The 26574-nt window shown below is 41.8% G+C and overlaps 1 protein-coding gene across 2 annotated transcripts in view; it reads right to left on the bottom strand.

Moving 5' to 3' along the window:
• Nucleotides 1–6760: 6760 nt before the first annotated feature.
• The window catches only part of FARSB (phenylalanyl-tRNA synthetase subunit beta), a 35064-nt gene continuing 15250 nt past the window's right edge, over nt 6761–26574 (bottom strand). For both annotated transcript variants that reach the window (XM_084212391.1, XM_084212392.1), the window contains exons 16-17: nt 21539–21691; nt 6761–7049 (exon numbers count right to left, since the gene is read on the bottom strand). In XM_084212391.1, coding sequence (XP_084068517.1) covers nt 6898–7049; nt 21539–21691 — 305 coding nt within the window. In that variant the 3' untranslated portion in view covers nt 6761–6897. The remainder of the gene's footprint in view (nt 7050–21538; nt 21692–26574) is intronic.

Raw genomic sequence — 26574 nt, forward strand, 5'->3', positions numbered from 1 at the left:
GCGCAGCTGCTGCTCACTGCAGCACCTGCAGCACCACTGCTGCGGGCACGGGACAGTCCAGGCTGCTGGCTTGACCAAAAAGTGTTTTTTGTGCCTTTCTGCACTGGTGTGGTGGGTTTGGCTCTGGCTGCGTGCCAGGGGCTCACCAAAGCTGCTCTATCACTCCCCTCTCTCCAGGGAATGAAAATACGAGAGGATCACGGCTCAAGACAAGGGCAGGGAGATATCACTCAGCAGGCAAACAGACAAAACAGACTCGACTTGGGGAAATAAGTTTAATTTATTACCAAACTAATCAGAGTAGGATAATAAATAAAACCAAACATTTACAACCACCTTCCACCTACCCCTCCCTTCTTTCTAGGCTCAACTTCTCTCCTGAAGTCTCTAGCTCCTCCTATCCACCATCACAGGGGGATGGGAATGCAGATTACAGTGAGTTCATCACATGTGGCTGCTGCTGCTCCTTCCTCCTCAGGGGCAGAACCCCTCACACTCCTCCCCCACTCCGGCATGGGATCCCTCCCACAAGACAGCTCTCCAAAAACTTCTCCAATGTGAATTTTTCCATGCGCTGCACTTCATCCAGCATGGGTCCCCTGAGGGATCAAAAGTCCTGCCAGGAGCCTATTTCAGTGGTGGTCTCCAAACCCTTCTTCGGGCATCACTCTGCTTCAGTGGGGGGGTCCTCCACTGATTGCAGGTGGATCTCTGCTCCCCACGGACCTCCATGGGCTGCAGGGGCACAGCTGCCTCACCATGTGCTGCAGGGGAGTCTCTGCTCTGGCACCCAGAGCACTTCTTCCTCTTCCTTCTGTGATCTTGGTGTCTGCAGAGTTGTTTCTTTCCCATATTTTCACACCTCTGTCTGCCTACAGTTGTGCAGGTTTTTCCTCCATTCTTAACTCTGCTGTGCCAGAGGTGCTGCAACTGTCATTGATGGGCTCAGCCTTGGCCAGCAGTGGATCTGTCTGAAAGCCAGCTGGGATTGGTCCTGTTGGATACAGGGGAAGCTTCTGGCACCTTCTGGGAGAAGTCACCCTTATAGCCACCTCCCACCACAACCATGCCCTTGCCGCACAAACACAAAGCAACTGGCCTAAAAAATCTGACTTGGGGGAGTCATGGGAATTGCTGTGCACAGATAACTTTGGGTTAGAAATCACTGCCCCCACTGTCCCATAATTAGACACACTTTTCCCAGGCAACTAAATGTGACAAGCGCACAGCCAAAATCTCTGCCAGAGCAGTAGCAAGGACTGCTTTGCTGTGGGGTTGGGCTTGCTGGGGAGTAGGGCTGTGCCTCTGCCTGCCTGGCTGGGACTGCTCCTGAAGCAGTGGAGCGAGCCAAGGCAGGGCTCAGGTTTGGGGCATCAGGGAAAAAGTGGTTGGTGGGGTGGGGGGAGATGTGACCAGCCAAAAACAAAATGCCATCATTGGCAGAGCTAATAGTGTCTTCTGATGGCACGGCCAGACAAGGCTGGTTCTTGTGGATGGTTTTACTCATTATTAAATCTAAAGAAAAGAAAACCCCAAAATGTAAAAGAGAAGAATAAGCTAACACAAAATGTTTAATGTGATTTGCAACAAATTTCCTTGGATATTAATAAGAAAGCCTTCACTAAAAGATCCTTTGCCTCCAAATAACTGAGCAGAGTTAATTAGCACAGCACTGAGGCTTGAGTTCAAACTGTTTCACTCCAGTTTAGTTCCCCTGGCTAGGGGAAAGGAAAAAGTCCTTCCTGTCCTGAAGGGCTGGCAAGTAGAGTCCATGAACTGCGTTGTGGAAGGAGCTGAGCAGTGACTCTGGTGACTACAGTGTGTGACAACTATAAGATGCCATCATTTTCTGCTGCTGCACAGCATCACAGTTGGTCTTCCATGCATCCTGCAACACTTTGTGTACACTTGTAAAATAGCAGGGAGGCATGTCCATAGGAAGGGCATCCCTATAACTCAGGCTACTTATTTAAAACAATATATTTCAGGTGTTGAACCAATGAGCTGTTGAGAAATACAGCAGTGAATGTGGTCTGCTTGGCTAGGAAAATGTACAGTGCTATTGCTGCAGAGCTTCAAGCATGGCCCCACGCCTTGCCTGGCAGAATGTACAGTGAGAGCCAGCTTTCTAACCATGTCCACTTGTCTTCCTGGCTGCGAGAAAAATGAACCTGAAGAATGTAAAGGAGGTGCTTTGCCATCCATTGACTGTCTGGAAAAACATTCCCAGTTCCAAAACTGGAATAGCTGGGAGTTGTCTGAGGAGTGCGAGGCATGCGCGTGAAAGAGCTGCACCACTCTAAACCCAGGTTGCCATTCTCCAGAAGAAATGCAGGCAAATTTTAACCATTTTAACCATGTTTAGATTTTCTCAGGCTGTGGATAAACTATTCTATATGAGGTTGTGTGGTTTTTACACGTGCATGCAAACAGCTCCAGTGAGCCTTTCAGCAGGGCACATGGCCACTCACACCTGCCCCTGGGTGAGCGCTGGACATGGGCCACCACAGCCGTGGGGTTCCATCCTTAGCCTCACTCCCTCCCATACACCACAGAAGCTCTGCCATCAGGTTTAAAATACCTTTAAACACCTTGTGTTAAGAGAGCTGCATGACACACAGGTGCAGTGCACAACTGGAGCTCTGCAGAGGGGCTATATTACAAAACTGGGAAAGAACTAAGCAGCAAGATGAGTGTTTAAGCTGAGGATTGGAATTACTCCCAAGAAAGGCACAGTTTGACAGGGACATTCATGCAGCTTTATGTGTAAAATTTCTGTTCTGATTCACAGATATTTTATGCTATGAAGATTTTATAAATTATATATAAATGCTGCACAGGTATTTTTATAGTATTCACCTGCATGTGATTCATGCAACAAATGCAAACTCTGTTTAGTTCAAATTTTAAAATAAACCTATTTTGCAGAGTTTGTTGTCTGTCTGTTTGTTTTGCATCCTCTATTGATACTTGCAAATGGCTGAGGTAAAGGCAATGAGTCCCAGCTAAAAGAGCTTCCCAAGGGCAAGCACCCACTTCTCTTCCTAAGCTGTCCTGCTTGTCTCCTGCTCAGTCTAGCTCCATGCTTTGGCTCCTCCAGAAGGATCCTGCTTTTTAAAAAACATTTTAAAAAGACATTACTGGTCTACCAATGGCTATTTGTTAAAACATTTGCAGATGTAAATGGGTGAGTTGCATGTAATTAGTGCTGGGGGACTTTTGGGCGCTGGAATCTCCTTCACCTTCAATATCTGCTTCTAATAGGCTAAACAGTTAACTGGAAGCCAATTTAACATGTGCAATGATAGCCTTCTCCTGACCAGCTTACTTTGCAAATGACTTTCTGGGCACGTGGTGCTGACCCAGGCTTTCTCCTCTCTAGGGCATCTCTGTGTGCTGGTGCCCCAGTGCAGAACCAGCTACTCTGACAGAAGTCAAATGGATATTGCACCTTTTGGCAGGGATTGAGAGCCAAGGCAGCAAGCACCGAATTTCCCTGCTTTAATTTTCCAGCAGTAACTTTGTCATGGGTACTCCTAATCCGTCCAAGTTCCTATGCAAAATCACAAGCAAGCTCATGACTTGCTTTTCTGGATGGAGTTGATGTAATTTAGGGAATAGAAGAAAACAGTCTCAGTTTCACTTTTGACCCTTCTCAACTGTGCTACAAGGAGAAGTTAGAAAACACAGGTATCTCTCTGAACAGGGTGGAAGTGTGGCTGGGCAGTGGCTGGGATCTTGCACATTTGCTGAGCCATGAGTAAAGCAAGGCCCTCTCTTGCTTCCTGCTCCGGTCAGAGCTTCCCTGCTGTCTCACTGACTTCCCACCTGCCCGCTGCCACCCCCCTGTCACCTGCTGCCACCCCGCCCTGGTACAGCAGCTCGGTTTCAAGGTCACTGGGCGGTCAGAGGTGTCACCTGTGCCAGGCCATGATCCCCTGGCAGCCTCCTGGCAGCACTTTTGCCCAGCCTATTCCATACTCACCTGCCAAACGAAGGCTGATTTAAATTTCAAGCTAGCGCAGTGCCAGCCTGGAGATGGAAACAGTCCCAGGCATCACCTTTACATAAACAGCCTTGTGCAATAGCAAGGGTAACCTGCAGGCAGCAGGGCCTGGGAGCTGCAGCCAGGCTGCCTCAAGGTTCTGCTCTTTGCAAAATCACCCCCAAAGCACAGCAAGGACAAACCCAGAGCTCAAAGCACGTGTGCAGCAGGAAGGAACCCAGCAATCACTCTGCTCACTGAACCAGCTCTGATCTCTCTGTCAGCAGCTCCCCAGCCTTTTCTGCTTGTGTTCAGATCCCCAGCAATGACCCAGTACTCAACAGGGAGCAGGAGCAGGCCAAAAGTAATCCATAATTGAGGAACAGTAGTTAAAAAAGGCAATGAGTCCCACTTCGAACTCTTGTTTGTTGTTAAAAAGAAAACCCAAGTTCAAAAGATGTTTAAATACTGCTCAGAAGTCCCCACCAGCAGTAAAGGTTTCCTTTGCCAGAGCCCATGGCTAAAGGGTAAGAGCAACTTTCAGTGCTCAGTGGCTGGCTCCAGCACGAAGCTGGGTAATAACTACCTCGAGTACTGCGCCCAGCTATGAGCAGGCTGTAAATACCAGATAATTGCTTTGGAGCTATGAAAGACAAAGCCTTGCAATAAATACACCAGACTTATATGAAGTGTCCCACTCATCAGGAATCACAGTTAATCCTGAGCTCAGCACTACAGCAGAGCTTGAATTTCATTGCAAGGCTGCTGGCACCATAGTTAACTGGAGGGGTCAGGGGCTCTGAAGAGGCTTTTTAACCTTTCTCTCGATTCTCATCCTCTGCTTTTAGCAAGTAATGGTACTTACCTGGGACAAAGCTCGTGGTTTTGGAGCATTTAGCTGCCAATGCATGAGCAAATGGTATAAAAAAGAAGCGATCCCTAAAAGCCTCACAACACATGCCACTGCAGCTCAAGCCCTTAGTCCCAGCTTAATCTAGTCTTTACACTCAAAGGACAGCTAAATTCACAAGAGAATTGGGACACCCAAAGAGTCAGAAAATCTTGTGTAGAGAAATATATTTAGTGCACGCAAATATGCCTGTGCTCTGCTGCAATGCAAATCTGCCTCATTGTCGTCCTAATCCCCGTGCATGACACACCAATAAACAAGGGGGGGTTAATACTTTCCATCTGCCTTACACATTGCTTCCCACACTGCGAGCCTGCCTGCTTACAGTTGTGTAGGCATCATGGAGAGAGAGATCCTGCAAATGCCAAGCTGCCTAATCCCCTGGGAGGTTTGAAATGTGAGCTGCAGTTTTCTCACTCTCCGTGGGCACTGGAGTCAGTGGTGCAACGTATGGCAAGAGCTATATTCTCATTTCACGTCTGTCATGCAGAGATAATTAAAATCTACACTTCCATCTGAGGGGAACCGTAGGGTTTCCAGATGGGTAACTGTAGTGCATATTTCATACTGGATTATCACTTGCACCAAAAAGCCTTGCCTGTTGCCTTCCCACCTGTTGAGATTATTGATGGGGCTGCCATTGGAAAGCCCTCGTGGGCCCAGTGATAGGGGTCTGTGCAGCTCGTACAAGCTTACCTCACACTGCACATCTCTGCTCAGTGGGGCAGTCATTGTGACACCCTTCCCAGATGTCCACTCTTGGACAGCCCCTCCTGGCTCCCACAGGAGAAAGGAGCCACAGTGCATCGGCCTAACAAAATACTGGCTGTTGTTGGCCTGCAGCATTAGCAATGGTTATAGGATTGCAAAGGAGGGACAGCCAGCTCCACAAGGCTGCCAGTCAAGAGCTGCTTCAGTGTACTGAGCTGACCACCCACCTGGTGACATTCCTGCAGAAAGGAAGGATTGGGCATCACTATACTGGATGGAGCTTCTCAGTTTCAGAGAGCAGAGGCACAATGCACGAAGATGTGACACAACTGCTGCCAGAAAGCCACCTAGAAGGAGAAGCCTGACCCATGAGAGGTTCTCATGTACTGGCAGGGGTAGAACTGCCAGAAAAGTAACCCTGCCCAAAAGCTGTACGGTCCTGCTGCACAGCTGGGGTCCAGAAAGCCCTGGTGGGGCTGGGAGTGCAGTGGGCCCACGCTCACTTCTGCAGACAAACATGCCAGCCTCAGGCAGACAAAGGCTTTGATAGTTCTCTGCTACTCATGCAAAACACAACTGGCATATGCTCTTAAATGCACTTCCCCATTTGGTTTGGAGCTTCAAAAACCGCTAGGCTGACATCAACAATGAAAAAAATTTAATTCCACCCCCTCCCCTTTCTGAATTTAGAATGATAAAGGACCAACAGTTATGTCTGGAGCAGGGAAGCAGATATTACACACATCTTGCTTACAAAATAGCTCTGGTTTTCATGAAACAAGTTTATTTTCCTCCCCCAGCCATTGATGAGCACATGACAACCGTATAGAATAAAAGCTCAACTCCTTAGTTCTGCTCACATTCACTCAACATTTGCTCTAATCAATTATCTTATTTCATGCACTAAGAAAAGAATGAGATTCCTGTTATGCAGCCATAATCAGTTACAGTATGAGGCTGTGTCTGTGGAACATTTCTGATTTTGAAAACTAATCATGTGCTCTGCCATTACATTTCTCTTGTAAAACCCTGGGCTTTGACCCAACTTGTTTCTTCCCCCCTGCCCTTTGAAAACATTAAGGGCACAGCCTAGTCCGAGATCTCACATTCCTTCCCTGCAGAAGCCAGCCAGATTGCACTGCACAGAACACATTTACTCAGGGAGACAGGATCTGTTTTTCTGGTTTATTGGAACATAAAAGCATAAGAGGATGTCCCCTGGGAGGCAGACAAAAGAGGAGAGGGTGCTGCATGTGACAGTGGACGGCTGTCGCAGATAAAAGTCACGTCTTCACACGAAGGGCTCAATATTGATCTCTAGCACAGAGCAAGGCATGGTGAGCTCAAACTTGGTGATAACATCAGGGTGTACCACTCCAAGCTTCCCAATGCTTTGACCTTTGGCAAAGACCTCAGCACAGCGACCAGGAAAGAAAGCAGTGCCTGGAAAGAAAGTGAGAGAAAAATCAATATTGCTTTGGGCCGGAGGAGTCAATAGGCATTTAACATGCAGAACAAAGCTCTCAGTATTAAATGGTTCTCTGTGCTGAGATGCTCAGAAGGGGCTCTCACATTCTTGCTTTAAGAGTTGTCATGATTGATAGAGAATGAAAAAACACAAGAGTTAAAAATAAAATGTAAAGCCCAAAGCGTGGGCATTTTTCACTCTCAGTTGTTTTGACTAAGTTCCTCCTGCAATAGAAATTAGCACAGTTGAGTCAGAGGGCTACTGAAATAAAGAACTTTTGCAGCCTTTAGGCTATTTAACATATGAATGTCTCCCACCTTAGTCTGTTTAAAGAAATAAAGCTTGCTGTCATCTAAAGGGTAAGTAGGCATGCCACCCTTGTTTGCCTATCACATAATTAAAAACAACCTGCATTCCTCATCTGGGGAAGAACTTCTTAAGCAGTTTTCTATACACCATAAAACTGTGAAACAATGAACACTCAAAGAAAGCCAAAGATCATCTCCTCTTACTTCCAACCAGGTCCCAATTTTTAAGTGTTACATGGAAGCATTTTCCTTTCCTAAAAAAAGTAGCTAGATTTGCCATGAAGAACTTGGAGCAGCTGTGCAGACCTTTTTATGGAAAGACTTTCCTACCTGGGAACTTCCCTGTGTGTGGTGGCTCTACCAGCACTATGTTCAAGCTTGTCTATTGCAACTAAACTTGCATTTTTTTTTTGCCTCTGTCCTGAGGTGAGTGGCATTTTTATCTGATAGCCCTTCTAAAGACAAACCCAAACTAGACCAGCCAGTTGCTCCTTCTGAAAGCATCTCTTTCCAAACCAGTGTGTGGAAGCAAGGCACAGTGTGTGGGATATCCTGTGAGCAGTGCAGCAGGCAGTGCTGGGACATCAAGGGGAAGGGGAGAGGATGAAACAAGGCCACTGAATCCCACAGGTGCTGAATCCTCAGAAAGCTCCTCCATCCTGTTTTTAATGCTGCTGCCTTCAGTGTCCTCTGCAAAAGGATCACAAGAATTTCCTGACAGCAGCTTACTCTCTGGTTGCACCAAATGCTACTTAAGCATCAGGATCAGCCCAGGACATTTTACTGTGTGTACAAGGAGTTACTTAAAAAGAAAATAATGTCCAAATGAACCTCAAACCTCGGGAACATTTTCATGATCCTCTGATCACTAGTGGTCAAGCCCAGAGATATTCTCTATTAGCTCCCCAGTGGAAATAATTCATTTAAGAAGTGTCTCCTATGAGGTTTGTAGTTGTAACTTGCAGCTACAAGAACAGCAATTAGATCTTTTTCTTGCCTGAGTTGCTGCAGGTACAAATTAACTTCAATGTCCACTTCAATTTTGGCCACCTTGTGAAATCTGACCACAGTAGTAAATGACCACAGTAACATTGCTTAAAGGCTGTTTTAAAAATATCCAGAAGCAGAATCTTTCAAATGATCCAGTTCCAGTCTTAGCTACCAGCACAAACCAACTACTTACACTGGATGTACAACAGTGAAATTACCTCACCCTGGATGCTACTGGCACATGACTCCAGCCAAAGAGACACTTGCCACTGCCAAGCTGCACTATTCAAAACAAGATGAAACAAATTTAGAAAAGAGTCAAATGTCACACACACAGATCACTCTGCAGATTGTGGGTGAAAACATAACCTAAAAATAAAGTTGCCTTTTAGTTAGTGGTGAAGGCTTTCCTATTTGTAAATAAAGATGGTATTGTACCAAAGATGTGAGCAGCACACAGAGACTTTCTTTTAGACACTTGACTGTAAGCTTGAACTGGCACAAGAGCAAGAGCCAAGCAGAAGTTCATAATGTTGGTGTGGTACCCCTCTATAAATCCACAGGGAAAAAAGAGCTTTGACAGTAGGGTCAGTTAAAAAGCTGTGAGTCTGACTTGTCTGTTCTTCTGAGCTTCCTTCTGTGTAGTCTTGGGAAAGTTATTTTATCTTCTTGCTCATCTAGACCCAGCTATGTCATGAGACTTAATTGTTTTTAAACTTCTTGTAGATATCTGATGGGGTCTAAAATAATACTGTACTCAGTCAATCTAACAAGGGCAGTTTCCCAGATCTGTGCCACTTCCCATTGTGTGAAACAATGCTGTTTTCATACACAACAAATCCTCTGCTATCCATCACCAGTCTCCTAGTCCCAGTGAGTTCCAAATATGCTGCTCCAGGCTATGGGCTAGACACTGAGCAGAATTTTCCATCTCATGCAGCAACTGATGCCGGACCATGATGTTACTTTTCTTTGCACTTCCTTGCAGCTAAGAGGGAAATATATAATTAATACCAAAGGGGAACATTTAGGTCCCCAAAGTGCAGGAAATGGGACCTTCAAACAACGTCTCAATTTCTAGTTAAGCTGACCCTGAAATGTTGGCAGCTTCACAGGGCAGTCACCAGTGTGCCCCATGCTCTGCAGACATGGCAATTGCAGGGCACAATTCTGTGGCTGGAAAACATCAGACAATAAGCAAATAAAAATGAAAGAACCTGTTAAAAACTTTAGAGCCCCCATCTGTCCAGCCAACACATGGCTCTTGCACCAAAGAAACATGAGCTGAGAAACAGGTTTACAGAGAGTTTATGAACTCTGGTTCATAATGGAACCATTATTATGGTAATTGGCTGCACTACAGAATGCTTCAAAGTATATTCCTGCCTGCCAAAAGGGCCTCCAGACTGCATCCCTCAGGGGGATCTAAAGCCTTCCTCATCTTAGTGACTCTTCCTTTGACCACACAGGTGGTAAGGGAAGGAGGTTGGCTCATGCATTGGACCAGGTGGTGTTGCTTCATGTGCCTCTGCCATGGAACCAGAATTTGGAGCAAATGTAAACTCCAGGTTAAAAAATTCAGACATTGAAAGGGAAGCAAAGAAGGGAAAAAAATATCTCAGAAGAAACATGAAAAACCTGAGCAGGAAGGGGGAAAGAGAAACAACCATTTGCAGCTGGGAGAGAGTTTTGATTGAGGGACCAACCACAAGCATAAAAGGAGACCTGAGCTAGAGGAACCTGCTGTGCTGGGGAAGACACCAGCTGCAGGAGGACCTGAGAAACCCATGGAGCAGGGTAGCAAACCAGGAAGGTCATCAAAATAAGCAGGAAACAAAGGTAAGGACTCTTTTCATCCTAATTTATGCGTTTCTGGTATTATCAAGTAAATAGCAACGGTGGTTAGGATTTCTAAAAATGCTTCTGTTATGGACTGGGCAGTGTTATGTGACTGCAGCTCTTGAAATGAAGTAGAAGCTTCAGAGTGAGAGTCAAGGCTGTATGAAAGACATGTGCTGAAGCTACTTGCACACATGGGAAATCAGCAAAAAGTGCACACACTGTGACTTTGTTTGTGTAAGTCACATCAGAAGCTGAAACCCAGCGCTGTAAAGCTTCAGGAAAGCCTTCATGCCAAAAGGAGTCTTTCCAGCACCACTGGCAGCTGTGACCTGCAGCTTGTGAGCAGGAGTTCACCACAGTTTGTCCTGCCTGTCTCTGCAGAATCATCCCAGAACAGCATGGTTGTGAAGAGCATGGTGTCCCCCAAGAAGCTGTCCCTGGTCAGGGAAGCACAAAGGCACACCTGGAGGCCCCACTCTGAGCAGGTGTGTTAGGAAGGGATTGTGTTTGCTGCTGCTGCAATTATCCTGACAGGCTGCTCTCGGGGGTCCAACTGGTTGGTTGTATCATCAACTACACTGAGAGTCAAAATTCATTTAAAAACTGTACTTTACTGTAACTTCTGTTTTAAGGGCAACAGATTTATCCCTCTTGACATAGCAAATCCTTTCTGCTCTGCACACAAATAAACTTCACCTTGAAATCTAGTCAGAGATTATATTGTCCTTGCTGATAGAGACCTAGACAATGCCAGAGGAAGCCTGAAGGTCTAGCAGTGGAAATCCACCTCTTAATATGTCAGGTGTGTAAGTGGTAGTTAGGAGAAGGGGTGGGGTGAAATCCAATACACCTTCCCAAAGAAGGGATGCCAGAGCCAGCCCTGCCTTATGCTGACACACTACACGCAAGGCAAAGACAAAAGCTGCTTCTCGTGGCTGCAAGTAAGAATTTAATTTCTAATGTTCAGTGATGTAGAAGTAACACCTTTAATTAAAGCTTCTGTAGCATGCCCTCAAAATCTGTAATTGCCTTTCTGTACTCAGGCAACAGGGCCACTTTGATTGCTTTGGGGTAATTCTTTGGCCAATAATCCAACAGAGCATGTAGTCTTTAGCACATTTTCTGGCTAATTGACCCTCAAAGAGCTCTGAGTTCCCTGCACTCTTTGTTGTCAAACACCTTGCACAGTTTCTTTTCTCTACCTTACTCTCCCTTCCTTTCAAAAAGAAATAGATTAAAGCTGTATTATAGGCCTGCAGTTGCACTAAGCCTTCAAACCCACTTGTTTGTTCCTGTAATTTGAAGGAACACTGGAAGCTGAAGCTTAAGGAGGTAACAGAGCAGAGCTTATCTGGCCTCAGTGGCCTTTCATCTTCATTCTCCTCCCTTTAGTGACTCCAGCTGCCCTTTCACTACCTCACCCCAACTCACCTGGGCAAGTATTTTGCCTGTGCTACCCTGGATGGAATTTAGTTTTGTGAGGTTAGATATTGGTTTAGGATCAAGTTCTTCACACTTTTGACTGATTTCCTTCTTTTGGTAGAAAATGCAAATCGAATGCAGAGTCAGGGGGCACTACCAGCCCAGGCAGTGTGTTAAAAGGCAGCCCCCCCCCTTTCTGCCCACATACACAGCACAGAAAGGCTCCCAGAACCTTATGCAAACCAACAACCTCAAAATCAGATCTTGGCATGGAATGATTTACCTTCAGCTAATTCTTAAAATCAGGCACCTCAAATCTTCCATGATCTTTGGAACAAACTGAGAGACCAGTTGTTCTCATAAGTTGCACATTGTCAGCATCTCTTCTCCCTTGTATTCTCAAGCCCAGAAAAAACATACTTTGGGATCAGTGGGATATTTGTCAACTTTAGTCTCTTGATTTGGAAATCCTGACTAAAGCTGTGCCAGAACAACTGCCCTTTCCCCAGATCACACCTAACTGTAGGGACACACCAGGAAATTCAAATTAGTACAATTAAATTTAAGGCATGTGCCTTAATTACCCCTCTCAAGAAAATAATTAACACTTGCCAAAAGTCACAGAATCAGTATCTGTGTGATGTGAATGAATATGTCCTTGTCTAAAGGGCATCTTTCATTCTGATCTCTTCCTCTGTTTTTCCAGAAGCCTCCTCACACAGGGCAGAGCAGAAGAGGGTAAAGTGACAATCAATTATTTACCTGGACTGCTACACTGGATAGCCAAAAATAGAATATTTGAGTCCTTGTGCAGACAGTAAGGCTGGGAAGATGGAGAATCATCTACAGAAATGCAGTGGTCAGTCAGTAAATCATCTTCTCCTATTACAACTAAGTCAGTGGCTGAGTTCCTATTAATCTGTATTTCAGGGAGGGTGTGATGAAAACTAACTCTTCTATCTCATCAGAATCCTCATATACAACCCTATAAGCTGGATTTGGTTTTCATTCGTGCTGTGGAGCATCCCAGGAGCTTTAAAAGCAGTTGTTTGGTGTTGCTGGATGTCAGAAAGTGGTTCAAGGATGCAGTAGGTTTGAGGCACCTCTTTATTCACCTGTGTTATCCTCAGACACTTAAAATTATCTGGGTAAAATCACTGTGTTCCTGCCTTTCCTAATGGAAGGTAATACTTGGGTAGATGCTGAGGCTAAGGAATGCAGGTATTTGGGGTTCTCTTATTAAATGCTGCTTGCAGAAAAAAAAAAAAGTAGGAAACCTAAAAAGAAATCTATAAAATTCAGTGTATTTCTCTGGAAATCAGTATTTGTGTATAAAGCTCAAAAATTTGCCTTTGTGGGGCAGCTGTGAGAAACAGCAACTCTCCACTGGAGTTTAGTTGCTTTGCGGAGTTACCATTACACAGCTAATCTTTGCTCTTAGGCTGGTTTATCTGATTTATCCAGATTTATCTGAAACATTATACTTTGTCTAAAAGTCACAAACCTAAGCTGATATTATGTCACAGCTATTTTGTCTATAAAACTAAGGAATTCCTAATCCCAAGTAAAGCTCACTTTTTTAAAAAAAAGAAATCTTGCTATTTCACTTGAGCTAGAGAACACAAAGTCTTGAATATTAAAAAAATTAATTTATTTGTCTCCCATGAGTGTTTTTATCACTTTTTGCATATCTAGAGGAATGATTCATCCTTGCAAACAACAGAATCTGTCAGAAACTAGGAAACAATAAACCATATGCTTTCTGGCAGGGGGTATGAGCACAGCAAGGCAGCAGGTTTTAGCTTGTTAGGTTCTGCTTTCATACAGGCACTAGAGAATAACAAGAACCAGCACTAAGCCAGGCTGCAAGTCTACTTTAGTGTGTCACATTTGGTTTGCACGTTGTTTAATCTCTCCTGTCCTAGACCAAGCTGCCCTCCTCTTGCAGTGACTTGTCTGAAGTAACCAAGAGGCACCTCCTGTTCTGCTTTCCCAGCTCCCCCATTTCATGCCTTTCAGAAAACAACCTGGCAGGGAATAGTCCATCATTCAACAATGAATCTCAGCAGTCACTGCAACTGCTCATCACTTCGTTCTGGCAACTAAGGTTGTGTTGCAAAGCAATGCTTGGTGGCTGGAGCTCAGTGGCTCCAGCAGGAGCAGAAATGCCTGAGCTGAGGGTGAGCTCAGCATCTCTGTGTATCTGTTCTTTCCTAACACATGCACCACGAGCAAAGATGAAGTCAGTTCCTCCACCATGGGCAACAGGTATCCTTGAAGCCTGCATTCACACTGATCTAAACATTTGAGGCAGTATCTTGCAAATTCATGTTTAAAATGTCACTGCAGAAATAAAAAGGGGAAAAAAGTAAGATTAAATTTGAAGTACCACCCCTCTGCCTTCATATCAAAGTTGAAAAATCACACCAGACTGGAGAACTGCTAAAGTATAAAATTGACACGCTCACATTTGGTGGCATTAAATATCAGTATGGTAGTGAAAATGAAAGGCGATACAGCCACGGCAGGCTGAGCAGATGAGAACAGAATTGAAAGATGGAGCTGTAGGGATGGGGAGATGTAGCATTTCTTCAGAGAAGCCAGAACTTCACCCTGAGCTGTGCTATTGCTGCTCTTTCTGATACTGCCTTGGATGAATAATTCCTTTTATAAAGAAGGCTTTGCAATATTGAAAATATAGTTGATGATTAAGAAATAATTTTCTATTTAAAAATGTAAAAAGTTGGAAAAAGGAAATTACCTGTATTTATAATTATACAATGCAAAGCTGTGCCAGACATTTAAAATTCTTGATGCAAGGAAGACTTTTATCTGTTAAGACTTGTTATGATGTGTGCTTAAAAAAGATGGTGCCCCCCTTTGGGGGGCAAAACCAAAGGAATTAAACTCTGAAGAGGCCACTCCAGTAAAGGAAGAAGCAGAAGAGCAAAGAGTTGTCAGGGAGAAGACATGACATCTTGAGCTCAAGGAACACAAATACCAGTGATTCAGATGGTTCTGATTGGCAAAAACTGATAGAAAATGAAAACCCTTAACTGTCAGGAGATATGCTGCTACTCCTTGGAGCATGCCTAACCTGTCAGAATAAAATGCAATTTTATTCTGAAGAAAAATATTGTAATCTTTAATAGTTAATGCTTACAAAAAGAGGCACTAGAAGACAGCTTGACAGTAGAAGATAGCTTCTGTCTCTTTCCAAACTCACTTGACACCTTTCCTCGCAGTGTTTCTGCAGTTGTCATAGATTTTTTTCCCCCTCCCACTACAGGACACATAGTTCTAAATGAGTCAATTAAAAGGAGTTTCTCTTCTAAAATAATCTTCTGGCTTTGGGAAACTAATACTTTCTTTGTTCTCTAATTGAATTTCTTTTCTTTCATATGTGGGGGGAAAAAAAAAGTGTGTCAAACATAATTTGGTGATGAAAGTTTAAAAGACAAAGAAGTCTAAGCCTGTCAAACCTTTTATTATCTCATGCTGTGCTAAAATAATGTACTTTAACTCACACACCTTTTTGGGCATAAGGGTTGATACTTGAAGGGTACTGAGAAGGAACATTCAAGAAGTTTAGAGAAAAACTGAAGTGACCACAGGAATGGAAAAAGCCCTTTTCAAACTCATCTCTGGGAGCCTCTTTTTCATACTAAAAACCAACAGTATAACACAAAGCTAAAGAAATGAGACCTGTTTCTAAAATCAAACTCTGGGTTTTGCCACAAATTCTGTGCTGCTTGGCCTACCAGCATCACTTCCAACAGAAGACACCTCTGAGGTGTCCAGTGCCAGAGTGTGCTGCCAAATTTTGATAAAACAGATTTATCTGGAGATACTCCAAATTCTGTAGACACTTACTTTGGCTACATCAATAATATAGGCAAGCCTCCTGTTTCACATCTTTCCTGGGTATCTCCTTGAGTATGAATGCAGTTAAAATCAAATTTGAGGCATTAACACCAGAGTGGGAAGATGCTTGATAGAACAGAAATAAGCTTGGCACAAATTCATAGGGATTTAGTTCCTATAAATCTGAAGACCTGCATTACAGAAAGGAGAGACCAGAGATAAAAGACAAAGGGACATAAAGCAAGCAGCCACACCCACTTGATTAGATAATTTAATGCAGTTTTGAGTTGTTGGAACTAAGTTCCCTTGATACTACAGAAAAATCTGTTCAAGAGAAAGGGATGAGAAATTAATTAGATCTCAAAGTAATGGCCAAGACTGGAAAAGCAACAAGAGCTAGTGACAAACATCCAAGTTTGTGAGATAATTTATAATTAAGCCATTTTAATGATCGCTGCTGGCACTTCTGAAAACTCTTGCAGAATTAAGGTGATACATTTTAAACTACTAAAATCAGTCAGATTTAAAAAAAACAAAGCACCTGTTCTTACCTCTCACTGTTAGTTCATTAAGCTGTCTGGGAGGTAGGGAGGGGAATAAACAGAGAAACAGTGGAAGACCTTCAAGAACAATTCATTTGATAAATGAGTACTAGCAGTTTCATAATAAAGAAGAATGTTTTTGTCCAAAACCCTATCCATATTTAGCGCTGAAATGAATGTGGTCAAAAATCAGAAAGTTTTTTAGAGACAAAAATGAGAGAAATAATTTGCACTTCAGAGAATGTGATTAATAACAGTGGCTGAAATTCATCAAGGAACTGAAAAAAATTAGGAAAGATTAATTACTGGCTGCAGTAAAGACAGCATTTAAAAAGACTTAAGGATATTGGAAACAAACTGTAGGTAGAGTACTTTCATTTACTAACAAGACTGGTTAAAGATACAGAAGTGTAGTAAGTTTTTAATAAATGTTTTTCTTCATCTGTGGTGGGGGGGAGGTATTATTGAATAGAGTAAGGTGTTGTCCAGTCCACTGACAAAATGAAGAATATGTCTGGTTACATCTACCAGCATGTTTCTAAAACACCAGGAGTCTCAGGCATTGCAATTCTCAGAGCAAATATCCTGCCTGCTCCTGGTAACTTGGAATTCCAATACTAGAAATTCAGCAGTATTGAAAAATGTTAATGTGGTGCCAGTATTCCAAGGTGGATGATCTAAGTTGATCCTTGGTAGTAAAAAAAATTGTGGGGTGGTGGTAAAAGTGAAACTAGCAGGAATGGCATACAGTGAATTAGCAGCTGATGTGTTTAATTAAGAATGGATGTTTTCAAACAAATGTGATTATCTACAAACTTGTAATTTGAAACACTATGCAATGGCACCTGTAAGAATGTCAGAAATGATATCTGGAGGCCTGGTAAAATTGGCACATTTCCTTTAGTTATCCATGAGTAAATAGACAATTATTGACATTTGTGACCAGTGCAAAGGCTGCCAAGACAGGCAGCTGAAAGGCCAGGATTGTCATTAAGAGCAATCAAGCTACAATTTCTTAAAACAAGGCAGGTATTAATAATGCCAAGCTCAATATAGGCACTAAATATCTGCATATAGTTCAGTCTCCCAGTTTGTGCTGATCACTAGAGATAGATGCTGCAGCTCAATTCCATACCTCTAACTTGGAATTAGTCCCAGACTTCCCTCCTCTTGTCTTGTGAATTGAGGTTCATGGTGTAAATCTTCTTTTAAAGTTGTTTATTGTGTAATTATTACTATAAAAGCCAATGTTTATTGATGTTCTTAGTTATGGAGCTAACTATTACACCTCTAATTTCACAGCTGAACCTTACTAAATGGGAAGCTATTACTATGATTTACTGTGGAATTAAAATTTTCTACACTTCACCACACCTTTCATTTAATTAAATAAGGGCAGTAAAAAGAAGGGAGTGCAACTTCTTCTGGTGGTTTTTTTGGGGTGTTTTTTTGTGTTTTTTTTTTTTTTTAAGACAACTGGCAGTTACTGAATGAAGCAGTATTTATTATGTACGCATTTCACATTGAACACAAATAGGCTGACTTCCCAGCTTTGCTAAGCTGATTATTACCTTAAAAGAATGGAGAGCATGAATATTTAGTTTAAAAAAGTTAAATAAATTCAAGAGGTAGCTGAAATCCCTGAGAATCAGTACTGTAGAAAAAGGAAGCTCATGTCACAAGCTGATTCTCTTTAGGTGTTGTTTGTTTTCATGAGAGTGCTATTTCAGTTTTGCTATTTCAGGGAGCAGCAGCCATGCAGATTCTCTGTAACTTTGTCTGTGAACCTGTCAAGTTGTTTCATTTTGATAAAATAAGGATATCATCTTCCCTTTTCAAACACTTTGTGCCCAGTTAAATTCCATGTGCAAAGTATGGAGACTCCTGAAAGGTGCTGCCAAACCAGGGGTTTCTTCCTTAAATAAGGGACTCTTAAATGTTACATTAGGAGTAAAGATAATTACACCTTCCACTTCACACCACTCCTTTGAAGACTGATATATAATCCACTGTCAGGATTTCCTAAGCCCTTCTTTATTCTTTTCAGCCTAAGTAAGGCTTTACTATGGACCCAAAGCCCATGATTAACATCACCTCCTGTGATTGTTGTCCTGATCTCTGGAAGAAAATTGTCATGTAAGATGGTCATGCAAAAGCATTGCAGAAAACACTGAAGAAAACTTGAAATTAAGAATATCTTCAATATAATAATGCCTCTGGTTTTCAGTTTTAGGGAACTAAAACCAATGAAAGTGAGCTAAAAATTAAATAATTTTATGAAATTACCTGAAAACATATAACTAAATTTGTTGGCTCTTTCCACCTGTATTTTTATATTTTAAAAATTATTTACCTTCTAATCATACACATCCATACTGATATTTACATTTTATTAATGGTATGGAATGGTTAAGTCTCAAAATTTTATTTTTTTTAATATTATGGAGCACATACAAGTTTGAGGATTGATCATATTTTTTCCATCTATATTTGATTATGGATGCCTCTGCCATAAAACAAAGATAAAAACCAAAATGCTTTTCTAGGCCAGTAGGATTCGCTGTCAAAAAGTTAATTCTGTGCATTTTAAAGCAATGGGGAACATTTCAGACTTCTGTCTTTAAAACTTTAATTTTGCATGTTTAGTGGCAATAAGAAGGTTCCATTAGTACCTTTTAAGAAAGTGGAAGGCATTGAGTGTCAAATGTATGTTGAAATCGCCAAATTCAGTCAGTCAAAAGCCTCTATTCCTTAAGGCTGCTGTAAGCAGCTCTTCTCAATTTATTACCTAGCTCAGATTACACCCAAGCACAGTGCAAAGGCCAGGGGAACATCACAATTTCACCCATATTTTCTAGCATCTGTACTTTTTTTTCCCAGGTGTTGCTAGAGAGGCAAAACCACTCTGACCTTGAGGTCAGATCTCAGGGCACTGAGGTGTTGGCAGAACAGAAGGAGCTCAAATGACCATTACTGCACATATGGACCAAGCAGGACCCCAGCACAGGCATTTCAGTTTCCAGAGGGAATTTGGAAAAGTGTCAAATATGTGCCCAACACATCTCTGTTCTCTGCTGCTCATTTAAAGCTAGATTTTATTCCCTGTATTGTTTTTCAATAATCAGTGGAACTATTTTCATCAGTTACACCAGGACTAAAAACAACTGGCCTAAACCTTACCTTTACACTGTGCTGCTTATTGGTCTCAAGCTTTGTTTATGATTATGGACAGAGACAACACCTCTAAATCTCTCTAAATCAGAGCCCTAGGACAAATCTATTTCTCACTGTACAAATTTGTAATTTGGCACAGGCAATAAAACAGCTTGGTGCAGATGCCTCTAAAAATCTGCCATGTGTAATGTCCTGATTTCAAACCTCTGAAGTAACTGGTACTGCTCTTATGAATTATTTCAGTATCCTGAGGTTTCTTTAAGATGTTACAGGGTATCTTTGTTTCACTGAACAGTTACCTTACTCCATCATCTGCTGGCATCTCCCTCACACATGCTTAATTGACAAATTGTGAGGCAACTTTAAGAAAACCAAAAATAAAAAATAAGCAAACCAACCACTAAAAAACCAAAACAAAATTCTCCAAGTTACTCTGACTTCCAACCATCTCTGCAGTGAAGGTCTCAAGCTAAGTTGGTGCAGTGACACTGCATTTGCCATGGCACCAGAGTGTCAGCCATCTGCATTGATAGCAAGGTTAAATTCCAATGTCAAGACAACTGCAAGGAATCCATGTGCCATCCCAGGAGAGTTTCTGAATCACTGGTGAAACAAAGTAGTAGATGCTTGCTTTTTTTTTTTAACAAAAGCCACAAACTGCTTGTAATATATTGCACATGACAAGGCATAATCCACCCTCTGCACTAAATGTGTCGTGGAGTAATGTCATGGGAATGCAGGGATTTTGAGTGAGCATTGTAAATCTCACAGCATCAGGCATACTGAGCAGCACTAATATCTAGAAATAACTTCTTTCCTGTGTTAGGATTATTTTTGAGGCCTTTTTCCAGTTTCATGAAATCAGCTGTCATGTTGCAACACAGAATATAAAACACTTGCAAATATTTTTCAGAACTAAAGTCAGCTCTTGGTATGTCTATTCAAAAACCAGCTACAGAAGAGTTTGGAATAGGAATAATAGGAATAGAACATATCAGTTTGACTTCAATGGCAGCTGAGTACCCAACTCCCAGAGGCTCTTCCTACACTCCCCTTCCAAACAAGAGGCTTTGCTATCACATGATAGAATTAGAACCAGCAGTATAATTGTATTAAACATTTTTCTGGTCAACCTGGGCATCCTGTTAACAATATTCTAACAAGCCCATTGAGAGTCTGCCTAAAAAATACTGAGCAAAACAGTACTTTCTCAAAAAAAGCAAGGAAAGAAGCATCAATATGTCTGACACAGGTGTGCACTCAAGTGCCAGAAGACCTCTTAGCTCAAATGTTCTGTTTGGCATCTTGGCAGCACACTGCAGAACAGGGAGACACCTACCAAACTTTCATTAAAGTTCTATGAACAGCAGAGTTAGGTCAGGCTGCCAGGACCCCTGTGTCAGTGCCACTGACCCAGGAAGGGCAGAATGGAGGCACTTCTTCAAGCTGAGTCAGTTTGAGTCAGTGTCTCATCTCTCTGAACAGCACTGCATGACATGTAAATGGAATCATAGCTGCCATCCCTGCAGCTGTGCTTTTCTATCTGTATTTTCTACACTGTTATTTTAGGTAGCAGAATAGATGAGTTGCTGGTGCTGCTCTCTTCCATCAACCTGTATTCTTGCAATGAAGGAATCAGGTCAGCCTGCTTGCTTTCTCTCTTACATGTGCAGGCACATACACAGAGGAGATTCTGCATTTAAGGATGTTATTTTTAATTCATGTGCAGCTCACCCTGTGTGGAGAAGGAAGAGGGCTGTTATACAACTATCTAAGAAGCAGGGTCAGTCTCAAAGACAGCAGCTCTTTGAATCAAAGATGTATAAGGCATATGTCTTCACATGAATGTATAAATAAAAGGTACCTATAAAAAAAAGCCTTATCTAAAGCTAGAAACCAAAAGATAAAGTGTAAGAAGTTGCCTTTTCCAGGCTCTGTTAGCCAAGGAGAATACAGTGGGTGTCTGGCATATTCATCAGTCCAGTGAATTCCTATTTACCCTATTGCCATCAGCAGATGAAATCATTATCCACAGCCCATGAAGCTCAGGGCATATAAATTCCCTTAAAAAACTGAACTCACAAACTCCATTAAGCTACTCAGGGCAGCTCACAGAAAGACAGCAATCCTATTTTACAATCAGTGAAAGCAGACAATGCCTTTTCACTATCATTCCATCATGCTGCAGTATGACAGCACATATAGTGATATTAATCCTTAGTCTCTACTGCTGACAAGAACCAAAAATTCTCCTCAGATTGTAGGGGAACACTTGAGTTCCACAACAACCTCTGCTGTGCACTGTGGCTCTTTCTTCCTTACCTTCAGCTGCCTTGATGGTGTAGCCATTCTCTTCATTTGGTGGTACTTCCAGGACCTGCATGACTCTGTCCAGCAAACCATGGATGATCTCAAAGCCTGGGCTTTTGTTGTAATAAATAGCACATAAGTGTCTGTAGTTTCTTGCCCCTACATCTGCAGAAGAAGGAAGCAATTATGTTACCTGGGAAACTTTATCACACTTCTAACTAACCTTGCCTTTTGTATTATTTTTCTTCTGCTGTCCTGTGAGGCACTTGTGGCTGAAAGGAGAAATAAGTATGTAAAATGGCTTCTATGACAGACTGCCATGTAGCCTGAGGAATCAATGGAATTTCTTTAACCCACTGGACTCTCACAGTCAGAAATGTAAAGAAAGATTTAAAGTACCCTATGCCTTGAGCAGGAAAGAAGGTTGCAACAGCAGGTACCAAGTGTAAAGCTAGGTGTTAAAGAAATTTATAATAGACAAGCCAAAATGCCAATACAGGCATGGGGAAGCTTGTAATACTAGGAGGAAAGCTAAATATTAATAGAACTCAGCTATAGAACAGCTACCAGCACAAAACAACCAGCTCACAACCTGAAATAACTGTAACAATGTTAGCATGGTGATCTGTGAAAAGTTCTTAATTCACAGAGGTTCCCAAATCACAACTGATGCTTTCTGGGATCATCTTTGACATCCCTACAACCAAGTGATGATGAAAAATGTGCTGCACTGCACAAACCCAAGACAGTGACATAAGGAATTGTCCCAAGGGGGAGATACTTAAGTCAAACTCCTGTCTTATGCCTTCTGACACTGTTGATTTCAGCAAAATATGTTCTCCTTTTTTAAAATTTTCAGAAAGAGTATATAGTAGCTGTGTTGTTACATTTGTACCTTGAGGCTACCCCACTGCAATGCACACTGTCTGGGATTAGTGGGGCTTTTCAGGCTTTACTAATCATGGGTTTCAGCACTTGGACCAAATCAACAGGAACCAAGCTCAAAAAAAAAAAAACAAACCAAGAAAAGGAATGGGTTTTTCAGGCAGCATACAGTTAAGCAGTGAAATATCTTCACCAGGGATTTTTGTGGATGCCAGGAATTTGCACAGCTCTGAGGAGGCAGATGGAGTCCATAGCTGAAAAATCCACTGCTTCTTGCTACAAAGAGTCACATCTATGCTGGGAAGTCCCTGAGCTGTTGCTGGCCATAGAGCAGGGGAGCCCTCTGGCAGCATAACCCACTTCTACCTCAGCAGCTCTCATGCTTCTGCCCTGACAAGCACTTCTAGCTGGAGTTACAGTCAGGGCATTAATCTACCACATGAGAAATTAGAGATTCAATGAAATTTACATCTTGTTTATTTGCTCCAACTAAATATTTAGCGACAAAAAATCTCTCAGGAACTAAACAGGAAAACATTTATCAAGTGACCAGAAATAGGTTAAAACATAGTAAATCACAGAAGCAGAGCCTAAACACAAGATGAAAGCTCAGCCTTTTTGAGGCAGAAATCAGTCAAAACTTCTAGGGCAGCTACCCAGTACCACAGCTGCAAGTTGTCTCATCAGTCACTGAAAGCTGAACTTACTGTGGCAGTAAGTCTGCAATTTGTCACTCAATGTTTTTTCCTGTCATTATATAATGTGCAGTGTTAAATAATGTTGGAGAGTCCAATCCTGAAGTTATAATGGCAACACAGGAAAGTAAAGGCTACAGGGGGAAAATATCAATAAGTGCAGTGTCTGGTTTTGGGTCTGAGCACTCTGGCTGCTCTCTCTCTGTGTCACATGTGTCTGTTTCCCAGCTCTACTAAGATACCAACAAGTAGTGCAGTCATAGATGGCCAACAATTTATTTTCATGTTATACTGAGCAACAGAATAGAAAAATATGATTTTTCCTTCCCTGAGACAGCATGTTCTTTGGACTAGAGGTTCAGTAGAATGGTTTCCTTTTTTGTTTTGTGAGTAATTATGGTAGCAGATTTTGTGACAACTATCTGAATTTTAATTTCATTATGATTAAGATAGTCAATGGTGCCTTCAGACCAGAGTTCTTAACTAAAGCATCAGAAATAAACATACACAACATTTTTTTATACCTCATATTTTCAATTTTAGGAATCTTTGGTAAAGGAAAGGTTTTTTTTTTTCCCAAGTGTTATAAAACTTACTCCTTTTCAGCGTTCTATCACAACAGAGGAAGTTAATTCACCACAAGTGATAGGAAGGAAAAAAGATATTGGGAATTGTAGGCAAAAGCTGGCAGATGTTAGAAATGCTTCAGTTCTTTATAAGTCACTTAAGAGCTCTCATGTCATGCCATGAAACATTTCTATTTTTCAAGCGAGCTTGCCAAGTATGTCAACCCAAATTATACATAAATATATATATGTGTGTATATATTTCTGAGACTTCAAAGCACTTCCTGGGGATGCTGCTGAAAAACAATCCAAAGGATGGGCAGCTGCTTAGGAATATGTGAGCCAGAAGAGTGCAGAGGAAAATAAAGCAATGTTCCCTTGAAAATTAGAGCTGCTTCAGAAAAATGACTTGGTGATCCGAAAAGGGACACCTGCTCATGCAAACTTGTCTTTTAGCCTCCCAAAGTATTTTCTGCAGAAAACCAACACTTCCAGACAGTTGGAAATATGCTTCAAAAGGTGGCAGCAGCTGTATTCACAGATGATGTAAATTGTGCCAAATGTGTGCTACCATAAGCTTGCCAGATTCTCCGAGATCATTGGTCAGAGATGATTTTCTAATGGATTAATTTCTTTTGTTGTGGTGAGAAAAAGGGTATTCTCTCTTAGGCCTGGTGGTAAAGGTGCTGATTTTTACCCTAAACTAGTGTAACCATCCTACAGAAGTGATTACCTAGTGCTACAAATTACCCACACAAATGCTGTGCAACATATTCAAAAGCAGCACATTTCCTTCTGCCCTGAGAAAAACCATTTTTGCTCAGATTTGGTTCCATTTAGTAAATCTGTCACACGTTTTGCTAATTTAACACATCAAAACTTTCTGTCAGGTAAGTCTGTAGAGAAGTATGTTCAGTTCGCCTTGGTAAGCACAAATTCTGTGTGCTTTATGAAAACCCAGAGTGTTTAAAAGAGCTGGTTCATTCACACCTGGATCACTGCAAGATGCCATTTCAAATACAATTAACATCAGTACTCTTTTGACCCATACTTTTGAAATTATTAATTGGGAATTCTGCATGCCAAAATCATGAAATAATAAAATTAAATTAAGCCAGTCTGATGACATAAGCCTTGTGCAAGAAATCTCATTCCATATGTGAGAGGACAACCCCACATTTTCAATGTTTTTTTTTCTCTACCACCCCCCCCACCTCCAAACTTTTTATTAGGCAAGTTTAATTTTGGAAGTCAATTTGGGGAAGACAGTAGTGATTCTAAACACAAGATTAAAACCCATTTCAGATACTGTTCACAGTCTGTAAGGGCTCAGCCCATGAGAGGGCTGTCCAAGAGCAGACAGCACAAAGCTGCTGTCTCAGAAGTCTTTGTCTGTTGCAATGATTCCCATCAAAATTAAGTACACCATAAAATCATTCTTTATAAAACTGTTAAGCAGCCATCTACATAAATGAAAGCTTTCAAGAGCTGCACTTGACAAACCTGAAATAAAATTAACAATTTAACTCATAAACTTTATAATGCCAGAGTAAATGTGCTCCTTAGTCCAAGATAAACAGCCCCAATCTTGGTTCTAAAGAATGCTGATGCCATTCTGTCATCTGTCCCATGTTTTTTGCATTCTAGCTAACTGCATGCCCAACAAGGAATGAGCTGCACCACCAAACTGTCTGTATTTAATAAAAAAGTGCCTACATGGTTTGCTAAAACTGCCTGTTTTGCTTGGCAAGGCTCTTTTTTCCTTCAAAAAGGAAAAAAAGTAATCTACCAATTAAATTCATCACCAAAGCAATTTACTTGCCATTTTGTTTAGGCCTTATATAAAACTTTGGTTTGCAGATTCCAGATATTTTAAACACCACCAGTAAAATCTGAAAAGAGATAATGAAACAACAGAACCATTGCTACCACTGAATTTAAAGTAATGTCAGCCTTTTTACTGAGGCAAAACTTCATTCAACTCCTCCCAAAAGCTGTAGCTTGGGCATTCCTTTTCTCTCAATATACTGTAGAGAAAGACACGAATCAGTAAAATTTAGGCTAATTTTAACATTTAAAAATCCATTTCTACAGTTCCTTTTATTGTGATATATTTTTCCTGATGTAGATAATTTGAAATTTTGATCATATACAGTGAAATCAGTGCAGAGAGGCCCCAAAACACAGGAGGGATTTCACTGAAGCTTTTGGAAAGTGAACCAGCTGCTTTGCCTGTTTCACTTACAACAATTAAGGCTACATGGTTAGGGCAGCCATGCTACCTTAGCATAGCTGGATGAAGTGCAAAGATAAGGACAATATTTTTATTAATAAGAGAGGAAATGTTATACTGTGCAGCTTTTTATTTATGGATACAGATTTTTACACAGACTTTTCCATTCTCTACCCTGTATCTCTGCTACCAATCTCATTCTTCATATCAGATATCAGCTTCTCAGAGAATACTTTGGGAGAACAAATATAAGCAGTCCTGTTTAAAGATGATGGAAAAGGGATTCATGTTGAGACACACTGACCCCAAAATCTTCCTCTGAATAACTGCTCTCTGGGATAGAATCTGCCTATAAATAAAACCTGCTCTTCCCAGGCTTGAGACATTCTCCTTTCCAGCTGGCACAGCCCTGCACATGACTGAGACTGCAGTGGCCTAAGCAGGCTCTAGAACTGTAACAGCAGCATGCCTTTGGTATTTCTGCTTTCCAGGGGTTGTGCCACTTGCAAACACTACCAGCAGGTTCTCTCATGAGATACATCCCTGATAAGAATATCAATTACATTCCTGATAAGAATATGAAGGAGCACTAGATTAAGAGCAAGAAAAACAGGCACATCAACACATGCAATTTAGAGCAGATTATTTTTTAGTCTTGTGTTTATGCTT

The sequence above is a fragment of the Fringilla coelebs genome, assembly GCF_963513975.1.
Source record: "Fringilla coelebs genome assembly, chromosome: 10".
Taxonomy (NCBI): Eukaryota; Metazoa; Chordata; class Aves; order Passeriformes; family Fringillidae; genus Fringilla; species Fringilla coelebs.